Source organism: Triturus cristatus, chromosome 4_1 (genome assembly GCF_964204655.1).
Source record: "Triturus cristatus chromosome 4_1, aTriCri1.1, whole genome shotgun sequence".
NCBI classification, from domain to species: Eukaryota; Metazoa; Chordata; class Amphibia; order Caudata; family Salamandridae; genus Triturus; species Triturus cristatus.
This window is the reverse complement of record NC_140585.1, coordinates 749,162,221-749,173,917: the sequence shown is the minus strand read 5'-3', so window position 1 is coordinate 749,173,917 and position 11,697 is coordinate 749,162,221. Positions and strand designations below refer to the sequence as shown.

At 46.4% G+C, this 11,697-nt stretch overlaps 1 protein-coding gene across 1 annotated transcript in view; it reads right to left on the bottom strand.

Moving 5' to 3' along the window:
• Positions 1-580: 580 nt before the first annotated feature.
• Positions 581-11,697, bottom strand: part of GNPTAB (N-acetylglucosamine-1-phosphate transferase subunits alpha and beta) — a 644,942-nt gene continuing 633,825 nt past the window's right edge. The window contains exon 21 of the mRNA XM_085653265.1: positions 581-2,928. Coding sequence (XP_085509391.1) covers positions 2,851-2,928 — 78 coding nt within the window. The 3' untranslated portion in view covers positions 581-2,850. The remainder of the gene's footprint in view (positions 2,929-11,697) is intronic.

Genomic DNA, 11,697 nt, shown 5'->3' with positions numbered 1-11,697 from the left:
TACTAAAAACAGAGCCTGATCACTAACATTTCCATACTCGGTACCAACTCCACTTTAAGATGTCCCAGGGTAAACAGATCCATCTTCGGCCTATTCCCTGTGTTCAGTACAACAGGCAAAGTCTGGGATTCCCTGTGCAGTTTTGGAGCCAAAGTCTTTGAAAAACCGTTTCAATGCTTCTAAGCACACTTTTTAAAGTGGGACATTTACAATTACATGCAAGGAAAGGTGTGGAACCTGACCGGGTCAAATAATGACAACGGAAAAGGCACTACAGAGTAGGTTTGCCAGAGGATGCATTCAGGCTCAGTTTTCAACAGTCTATTTCTGGATATTAAAACATCCCCCAAAAGTAGTCATCAGCATCCGGGAATCACAACTGTTCCTTAAATGGCCAAAGAACACGCATGAAACGGGAAATATTGTATTTTAATTGAGAAATCCAATGAAACACCTTAGGGAATCATTAAAATAAAAACAGCAGTACCACTTGATGCTCAGCCCTGAGCATAGACGTACCGATTCTAGCATTAGGTGTGCTTTAGTAGCTTAGGAACAAAGGACATAGCTGCAAGGGACAAATATAGAAAAATATTTATTTGCCAACACCTTCATGCAGCCAAGCTGCTAGCTTCGATTAATCCACCTGCTTTTTTTTTTAACTCATGGAATTATGTTGTACAAACCATTTCAATATTATGTTAAAAAACACAAATGTTATCATAGCTAAAAGTGGAGATTATAGATTATCAGAAGACCTTGGTGCTTTCAACATGTACAGGCTGGTTCTAATCATAATAGCATGGCCAGGTTTTGTGAAATTTTGTAATGAAGTGAAATGTAAAGTGCAACATTTGCACATCGCTCTTTAAGGTACAGAAAATATAGAGTTGATTCAACACATCGACTTTGTAAACGAAAAATGTAACTTTTTCCATCAACAAATATGAATATAAATATTGTTTTTAAAAATGTTTTAAGGAAAATGTGATGCAGTCAATTTACAAATAACGATTATGCAAAACATCAGAAATTGAGGCATCATAGGTAAGGTAAGAAAGCAAGGCAATTTCAGAATTGCAACTTCAAACAAGGACATTCATTTCAATAAAAATAGCTCTGTTTCTTTTTCTGTCTGTACCTGTAGCATACATTTCAAATCTCTATCCTCAAAAGACAATATTTTTCTCCACTTAATTTTCAAAAGACAAATCTCACTGCCGCCACAGAGAAAAATAATTGAACGTTTACAGGCTGGTTAGCTGGGCGCGACTATTTTACACAGGAATTTGGTCAAAGTGATCAATCTTTAGGAAACATATAACTGGTTCAAAAGGTAACGCCAATGTTTATCGCTTACATTTAACACTGATTATCTTAATGCAATTTCCATTCGAATTAAGTATCATACAGAGTCCTCCTAGGCTGCGCAGTCTTCCTTAACTGAAGGACGCAATTTAATTCAGGGATACAAACAATTCGTGAGTTAGGTGGTCAAGCACTGTCTTTAGAAAGATTTGTAAGTCTTTCTTGTTGCAACACACAGTGCAGTTCATACAATTTCATCAGAACATGCAGTGCACAAAGACAGCTCTTTATTAGTTAGGCCAAATCCAGATTTAATTCTCGTCACCTCGTGCTGGCGCCCTGCCACCACTTTCAATAAGGAAAGGAAACTAAGTGCTGTGGAGTGTAGAGTAGCGGCATTTGCAGCATAAATATTTGTATTACTTGCAAATGACGTGAGTTGCCTCTCAGGTGCATATAATCAGTTGGCTTGGCCACAATAAGGGTGACCCAGGTGGAGAGGCCTCAGAAGTTTTGCCTTCATTTCATAAGTTGGAAATGACAAAGATAAATGATTAAAAGTAAAACAATACAGAAGGTGATTCTGTGGACTGTGAACGTGACCACCTTCTGCCCCCATCAAATATTCCCAACCAATCCCCTTCCTGCAAAAACTTAACCGCAGCTGCGTGCTCAGTCATTACAACTCCAGTTTCACAACCTTAAAACGTACTACCTCCATAAGCCCAGGGCCGTAGCTGCCGAAAATCTGCCGTCTAAGTTACAAAGTGACAGCTGACCAGTAAAACCAATCATTTACAATGTAGAAATCATTTCTTATTCTCCCGGCATACATTTGTTTTAAATATTCGAAATTACTGTTGACAGTCATCGTTTTCTTGCCTCCATGTAAGGAGGGCAGCAAATCACACCGTGACTGCTAATCATCACAGGGGATATGAGCAGCTAGGCCAGATAAAGAGAACAACTCTCGCGCCTGGTACGGTTTCCTCACAGCGAGCGTCTATTTTTACAGGCGAACTTTCTGTGCGCTGTTTACCAACTATGTTCCGACTGAGGGACTGATGAAAGATCTCACGACTATGGGATGGGGGGGGGGGGGGGGGGCGTGCGTATCAGTGCCCACCCCGTCATGATGCAAAAATATACTGTGGAGCCGTTGACCTTTCGCTACTTTGGACTGGAAACTTCAGGGACGCTGGCTGACTGTTCACCACCAGCCCAGGCTTTTGAACATTATATTACACTGGCAAATGTCTCACGCGCCGTCTCCTCCAGAGGAACTTTGAGGCAGCGATGGAATGAGCGCGAGCTAATGCCTGTAATGAGACACGAGCTGCGGCCGGACAGCGGGCACCTCACGGCCGGCCCCAGGGGCTGTTTTTGTGCTGCGTCATCGGGGGGATGGTGGTGAATTCAGCAACAGCTTGCTTGCTTTCCTTCTCGGCGTGGGTCATGCCCATATTGTCTGAGCAAAGCTTCACGCCAATTCGCATTGTAAATCAAACGCTGAGGTAGATTTCTTTTTTTGGCACTGTTCCGCTACACCCTGCTACGTTCGAGCACACCTTCATTCTGTGTCCTTCTCCTTGGAAAAATCTTTCGCTTAAGTGCAATAAGCTGAAAGAGAAAAGGAAAATTTAATTATATATACAACAAGGATGGATGATGAAAGCACGAGACAAAAATGACATTAGGAAACCACTGAGTGCATCCCACAGTAAATCTCCGAAACGAAAGGTATTACTCTAACACGTACCATTATTCTGAATTAACACACAGGGTCTTAGAGGATTCAGTGTTTGGCGGACGGGTGCTCTTTCACAACTATGGATTCAAAATACACCTGAGCACACCCAGAGATGATATCTGTAATCCAAAGGTGTAGTTAAAACCTGAAGCAACATGTACAGTAATTAGTTGTTCAAATGTCCTTTATCATAATGGCATAAAAAGAAGCTTTCCAATCAGGTCCTGTCGCAGAGTTTTAATGATCAGAGAAAACGCAGAACAGCAGCCGACGCGCGTTTCGCCCTCTGGGCTTTTTCAAGGCTTGAGTGTTGAGGCAGTATCTCCTAACTTGTATGATGTTAAGGATTGTGTACCAATCACTTGCTGGATTAATTCCCGAGTCAAAAACGTCAAATGGATCGTCTTGTATCACGTCGATATGTTAGACTATGACACGTTCTGAGAAGGCGGTTTATCGTAGTTACGAATAAAGTTCCCTTTGATTCCTAAGAAGCGAATTATGGATCTTGATAAGTCCTGATTAGTAGAATGATGTCTTGTGAAAATCGAGTGGCAACTCGGCGTTCTGTCACAACTATGACGGATATCCCGTCCGCCTTATTACCAGCGTATTAGGATATAATGCAATGCGGCTGGCGAGATACTGGATACGTTTATGACGGAGTACTATAAATCAGGCTCAAAGTGCCATATTGCTACCCATAAAGTTTTAGGCTTGGGAGGAGTGGCTTTCCCACTGCTGTGGGCGCCGACTGTTTGGCCTTTTCTCCATGTGGCTGCATGCAGCCTACATAGAGAAAATGGCCTCCCCATAGGTGCCTGACTGGTCGGCGTCCCAACCAATCACAACTCTGCCATTGCAGCGTTGTGATTGGCTTGGGGGAGCGGAGGGAGGCTGTTTGCTTCCTGTTTCTGCCAGAGGCAGGAGAGGAGCAGAGACGACGCAAGACTGGCCCGGCTAAGGTAAGTTAACTTTTAATTTTATTACATTTTAAATTAAGCCCCAGTGCGTGAACTCGTCCCCCTCCCTCTTCTCCCCCCTCCCTGCCCCACTGCGGTTTACCATGAGCAGTTGCGCCTGGGTGGCATGCTACAGCATGGGGGAGTGCTTGGTTTCGAGGTGCTGCGTTTGCGAGGACTATGTGGAGAGCGTTTTTGTGCCACGTGGGAGTGAGCACAGTGTTGGGTCGTGGTGCTTAAACAGTCCCGGTGGAGACAAATACAATAAAAACATGCTTAGTGCAGGAATTGGTGTAGAGCATTCTTTTAACCCAATAGTATGTACAGATACTGCTAATTACTTCACAATTGCAGAGCACAGGACATGACGCACACACTGCAGTGAACAGCAATGCATTCCAAGGCTTAGATTTAACAAGGCACTCGAGTAATTAGATCTCCATGTGCTGTAAATAAAGGGCAGGAACAGCACCAGACATGGAATGGGCTTTGAAACCAAACTAAACAGCTCCCTGTGCCTTCAAACCCTGCGAACCTGAGAAGAGGCAAGGGCGACGCTGTGCCTCTCGCCCCTATAACTGGGGGTTGTGAGGTGATTTTGCGACACAACCTCCACTGCCTAAAAGAGGTGCACTGCAATGCTGCGAGGAGCTTCCGAGCCATTTCTCCCTTCTCCCCTCAGCTCCTCAATCAAAAAGATATGCCCCATGCAGCGGATGCAAACAACTACTGCCCATCGAGATCAAAAACCTGGAAAACAGCCACATCTAAATCAAAAACCACACACACAAACACAACCTCTTAGATGGTATCCAGTCTTCTCTAGTCCAAGGATGGAACTGAAACAGCACATATTAATGTGGATGACATAATTCTGACATGATAAGAACGAAAAGTACTACTTACTAACATTGGTGTCTCCGGAGAAGGCACAGTTGACCTTTGCTCCTGTGTATTTCACAGGAGCAAAGGTCAACTGTTCCCCATACACTGTCAGTCAATGGAACTCAGGACATGCTTTAGCGTGCAGTGCTTCTTCATTGTAATTTGAAGATGGGTAGACAGCCAACGGACCTAACTAATCCTGGAGTTGCTCTCATGCATTTTCAGCATGAGAGTACCTCCATGATTGGTTGGAGCAGACGAAGGCAGCACTCCTTTTTAGATTAGGAGCCCGTGTCCTGGCTCACATGACTAGATGCAGCTGGCCTTTGTGTATTGCTCCTAGAAAGTTAGACAAAGGGAGATAGGAGTTGGCAGGATGGGCCACTCTGAGTTAACGAGGGGGAGCAGCTGTTACCTACCACACTTGCACATCACAAAGGTTCTACCTGAGCACTCTCACAAAGAGTCTGACACTGGTCTTTTGTGACCCCAGACAAGCTGTGGCCAGGACAGGGAGGAAGGGGATGCCGGACACCTCAGGGAATGGGCACTTCAAAGTGGGCACCCGGTATAAATATTGGACCCTTAGGCCCAACAATTCAGTACACTTCAGGACCTGTGGACTCTGCCAGGAAGACAGACTGCTGTGCTGCTAACAGGACTACCACTCTTCTGGACTGCTGCCCGGCTGTGTTGACCTGTTGCCCTCTTGCCTGGGTGAGAAGGGCTGGACCTGCATCTGTTGAACCTAGGAACCCAGATTGACTCAAAGGGCTAGTTGGCTGGCCTCCTGACTAAAGCCTCAGGAAAAGGAGGCTCTGACAACCAGGAACCCAGCACCTGGACTCTACAGTCTGTGAGCCCTACTCAGCCAAGTGGTGCCACCTCAGTCCTGGACCCTTGGAAGTGGGCCTGAAGGTGATTTGGCAGCCCACCTGTGGTTTCAGCAGAACTGGATGCATCTCCTCTACTGCGCTGTGCAGCCCCGAGCAGAACCTGTGCATCATTTCTGCTGTATGGATTTCCTGGCACAAGGACTTTGCATCACCGCCGACCAGGAACCACCGCTGCGTGACACATCTTCGACGCAGGCTTCGCAGGCTTCTGTCGATGACATCCTCACTGACGACGCAGGACTCTGCATTGCAAGCACTGCAGCCTCCTCAAACCAGCCGGTGCGCGTTCATCTCGACGCAGGACTTCGCATTGCAAGCCCCTAATCGACTGTATCCTTGACGATGATGCAGGATTTCACATCGCGGCTCCTAGGAATTGCTGCTGCATAATGCATCCTCAACGTGGAACTCCGCAACACTATGCAACACTACGCAATCAGAATTTAGGGTACTTGTGTTCAGTCGGCCTAACAGGTCATTGTAGCCGGCCCCTGTTCCATGGTGGTCAGCCTGAACTAGTGACTTTGTCATGGTCTAGCGCAACCAGATATCTACCCAGCTGGCACTTTGTGCGTTTTGATGTTATTTTCATATAAATCTTTAAGAAAGCATATCTCAAGTTTTCCTTATTGGATTGTCGTCGTTTTGGTCTTGTTTTATTTATTAACATTTACTCTATTTTGTTAAATTGTTGTGGAATTTTTCGTGTGTTGAGTTTTCACTTTATTAATGTTTGAAGTGCTTCATAAATACTTTACACATTGCCTCTAAATTAAGCCGGACAGCTCTGTTCCACGCTACCAGAGGGTTGAGCTCAGGTTAACTTGGAGTTTGCTTGTGACTTCACCCATACAAGAATTATGGTTCCGCTTAAGTAGGGTTTCATCCCCCACAACCAGTAACCCAATTTCTTTTAGTCGGCATTAAACTTTTTTGCTGCTCTAAGCTGTTACATGTTGCTAAGTATTCAGAAGCTTTTACTGCTATCTCACACATTTTCCCACGTGTAATTTGTAATTGCTGTTCCTCATTTAGACTCTAAAAGCCTTTCTTGCACCCTTAACCTAGTCTGCTACTGTTGGTGAGCCAGGTCGCCCCGAACTCCCTTCCCCAGTCCTAGTCTGCTGCTGAGCTTGGGCTGCTGTTCACCAACAGCTCAGCCTACTGTTGCTAGACCAAGGCTAGTGCTGCTCTGCTTGTCCTCCCTGTCCTATACTGATCTGTCGAGAAACTGGACTAGAGTGGACAACATCGTACACCATCCACAACTATCATTTACTATTTCACTGTGAACATTTGCCGACTACCATCAAAAAGGGATGTTGGATTTTAACTGCTAATAAACTGATTAAGTTCAGGAAAGGGAACAGTCCACATGGATCATCATTGGATCATCACTGACCCGCATTTCCTTTCCTTGTAGGCAACATTTTGCCGTTTCGGGAGGTGACTGGCTCCCGTAGGTCACAGCGGGCGTCATCTTAGAAGGGAGCAAGTCTGTATTTTAATTCATTTTATGTTTTCCTTCTTAACTATTCCTTTAGTTTGCCTTTGTTTTTCCAAGTAGCGGCTCAATCACAGTGGAGCCTGTGAGGATCCGCAGGATAGCTGTCCCCAGTTTTGCACCCAGTACTTGTCACCCCCCCATGTTTTAACTGCTCACGCTCATAGCGCATTTATAGTTACGCCTCCTTCATGGAGGGATACTTGAGGCAGACTTCAGCGCGTCCGCGTAACTCTATGTGAGCATTTGGATTATCACTGACCTGCCTTTCCTTTCCTTATAGGCAATGTTTTGCCATTTCGGGAGGTGCTTGGCTCCCATAGGTCACAGCGGGCGCCATCTTATAAGGGAGCAAGTCCTTATTTTAATTCATTTTATGTTTTCCTTTTTCACTTTTCCTTTAGTTTGCCTTTATTTTTCCAAGTAGCGGTTCAATCACAGGGTAGCCAGTGAGGGTCCACGGGGTAGCTATCCCCAGTTTTGCACCCTGTATTTGCCCCCCCCTTATTTTAACTGCTCGCGCTCATAGTACGTTTATAGTTACGCCCCCTTCATGGAGGGTTAATTGAGGCAGACTTCAGCGTATCCGCGCAGCTCTTTGTGAGCATTTGGATCATCATTGACCTGCATCTCCTTGCCTTGTAGACAACGTTTTGCAGTTTCGGGAGGTGCCTGGCGGGCGCTATCTTAGAAGGGAGCAAGTCCCTATTTTAATTCATTTTATGTTTTTCTTCACTTTTCCTTCAGTTTGCCTTTGTTTTTCCAAGTAGCGGCTCAATCACAGGGGAACCATGTGATGGGCTGCGGGGTAGTTGGACCCCAGTTGTGCCTCCCCCCCCCATTTTAACTGCTCACGCTCATAGCGCGTTTATGGTTACACCCCCTTTATGGAGGGATATTTAAGGCAGACTTCAACGCGTCTGCGCCACTGGTGCGCCAAAGGCAAGCCAGTCTGCGCCCGTCTGCGCCTAGACCGATCTCTAGCTAAACACAAATATGAAACAGCAGAGCTTATTTCTTATTATAATTTGGAAGTGTTATTTTTAACCGAAACATGGACTGACGCAGCGTCGGATCCGGATTTCGTGACAGCTGCACCTCCTGGCTTTTTATCATTTAGATTGGACAGACCCTTTAAAAGGGGAGGAGGGCTGGCTATCATCTATCGAGAAAAAGTCGGAGCAACTTTCATCTCAGCCCCAAACCCTCAGTGAAGCATTTAATTTAGCCCTAGAAATTAATTTGAAAAAAACCTTCCGAGGCATTCTTCTGTACCACCCCCCAGGTTCAAGAGGTTGCTTCGTTAGCAATATCGATTCACTTTTAGAACCAGCACTAACCACAAATAAGTTTACAATCTTGAGTGACTTTAACGTTTATTTAGAAGACAAGTCAAATAAGGATACAGCAATTCTTTTAGATACTTTAAGGACATTAGGACTAGCACAAATGGTGCATAAATCCACCCACGAGGCAGGGCATAAATTAGGTGGTATCTGTGAGAAGTTGGCCTGATGTATGATGTCACTAGTTCTAGTGTACACCTTCTATCAGTCCAAACAACCCTTATGGCGATTGGTTGTAAAGTCAACCTTATAGACCAGCTATCCTAGTGGTAGCATGGACAAGAGCAGTCTTAGGCTAAACTCTGAATGGCATGTGAAGCCAGCTGTGATACCATATATAATCCCTTGAATACCAAATGAAAGGACACCACAACAGATATACATATAAAATAAAGTGCATTTATTCTAGTCAAACCCTCAGCACTCTTTATGAGATTAGAGGTAAGTACAACACAGTCTTATTTATGCATACATTAAGTCACACAGATAAGTAATACAGTTAGGCCCTAGGGGCCAGGCAAACCATATACTAAAGAAGTGGTATAAGGACCACTGTCACGGAAATAGGATAGGCCTAGGCCTAGGGAATCGCTGGGGCTACACTACACTAGCAACAGTTAGGAAGTGGGAGGCCCACGGGATTCAGGTGCAGAGTGGAAACACTCACGCGTAATGCGTAAAAGTCAATAGAATTACTAGCAGTTAGAATTTAACAGTTTAAGGACACTTCTGAAGCAGCTAGAGAGTCGAGACTCGGAAATTAGACGCTAGGATAGTCACTACTCTTGTGAGCACCGAAGTACCCAAGTTACCTAGCCCACGGGCTGCGGGTGCATAGGTGTGAACTTGCGTCGGGTTTCGTCCTGGACTTCTATGGATGCCTGAAGGAAAGTTGCTGACAGGCAGTCAGTGAAGAGTGTCCGGTGGATCCCAAGGCTGGGATCAAGAAGAGAGGAGACCTGCAAGCAGAAGGGACAGAGTCAAGGTCACTAGCCAGTGACCACGTGGAACCAGGAAGGAACCAGGCGATGTCGTGAAGATTGCAGGTGAAGGTGAAGCTTGTCGCTGCAGCCACGGGGACCAGGAGACGTCGAGGACGACCAGGACCAGGAGGCGAGCTGTCCCACGAAGGCTCTTGCTGTCGAAGTCGAACTAGGACTCACCAAGCCTTGGCAAGCGGAACCCACGAAGAACGGAGGACTTGCTTCTGGTGCAGACCAGGAAGGTCTGGGGTGCTTCTCTTTTACAGGGAAGCGGGAGCCAGTCTGGAGGAGCCAAACCAGCAGTGAAGATTTCAGGATGCGTCGTCACAAAGGCCACTAGCCAACGGGCAAGCAACCGGACAGACGCGGCAAGCAGGAAAATGCAGAAGGGCCCCACGCAGGACTCGTGGAGTGTGGGGGGCTGATCTTCGGTGCAGATGGTGCTTGGGGTTGGGGCTTCTCAATCCCCGGTGCACAACTTCGAGGGTGCCTCAGAAGCTGCGCTGGACGATACTAGCCACTTTTCCCAGGTAGCCAATCCCACGTCTCTCGTCGCCTCCACGGATCTCAGCTCGGCTGTGGATGTGGATCAGGGTCGGAGAAGTCTGGAAGTCAAGGCTCTGGTCGGGCTCTGCAGTCGGTCCCTCGTAGAACTTCAGCAAAGCAAAGGGTAGTCTCTTGATGGTGCCTGTTTGCACAGGGTAGCCACTCCTTGGCCACAAGGGAGATTCTTCAGTCTTCTTCTTTCGTCGAATGTCGAAGGTCCAGAGTTTCTGTTCAAGTTGCAGGTTCAGGATAATCTAATCTCCTGGGGCCCAGCTACCACTCTTATACTAATCTGGGGGGCTGGGTTGCCTGCTAGGTCACGCCTTATGGGTGGGACCTGGGAGGGGGGTGGTTACACCCCCTTCCCTTTGTCCAGTTTCGTGCCAGGACTGGGGCTGGAGTGCCCCAGCACCGGTTTGAACTGGAATATGCACGGGACACCTTGTGTGCCCCAGGCATGTCTCATTCTTTTCATCCCTCCCTGCCCCAATAGACTAAAGTCTGTCTGGGGAGGTGCTAGCACCTCCCCAAGCAGGAAACCTATTGTCCAAGCCTCCCTTGCCGGGATCACTCCCAGCAGCAGGAGGTCAGACTCGTGTCTGTGGCAGCAGCATCCATTTTGTGATCCTAAGGGTTTGGTTAGAGTTAAACAGCAAAGTAGGATTTTAACATGTCTCTCCCTCTAGAAGGGAGGAATAATATCCTCATCACCAGAAATGGTATGGGCGTATTATTCCAAAGTGTTAGACACCTTACACGACATGTTTTGATAAAGCCAAACCATAGTTACCATAACCGTTTAAGATTATAAGGTACTTTAAGAGTATATGGTAGGCTATATCATAGAACAGCTATAAGGACATGGTTCCGAAAGCTGCAGACAGGCTCAGCTCATGCTAGAGCACCATCTCACATGTTACCAAGCACTCTGCCTCCAGGATTGTTAAGGCCTGCCATAGGAGTGGCTGATAGGTACACATGTGTCTATGTTAAGGGTAGATATAGGTATACTATATCTAAGCAAGGGGTGATTACACGACCTTGCCCCAGCTGAGTGATCAGCCAGTTGTGTCTGATTGGAAGGCCAGACCAGGGGTGGCATAATACATGCTGCAGCCCCTGGGAGGCCTAGGGTACACCTATGCCCTGGGTACCTAGAGTACACTGTACAGGGTCCAATAAGGTGATCCTTACCAATTGGGAATGTACCTAGGGTACATGGAGTCCATTTTAAAGAGAAAGCAGACAGCCTGAGACCCTGAATGGCAGGATCTCAGGCCAACTAAGTCGAAAAACCAGCTAGACACTAGGCAAAAAGTTGGGGGTAACCATAGTCAGATATCCACCTTCCTACAGTATCTTCACCTCGGAACCAACACTGGCAGTAAATGATATCCATCCTTTAACTTGGACAGATCATTTTATTATGTAGTGTAATCCTAATAGTACCCTGTCATGCAGGACCTACGCTGTTTACGGATAACATATACTGTGGGTCTGGTGGCAGACTGACTCCG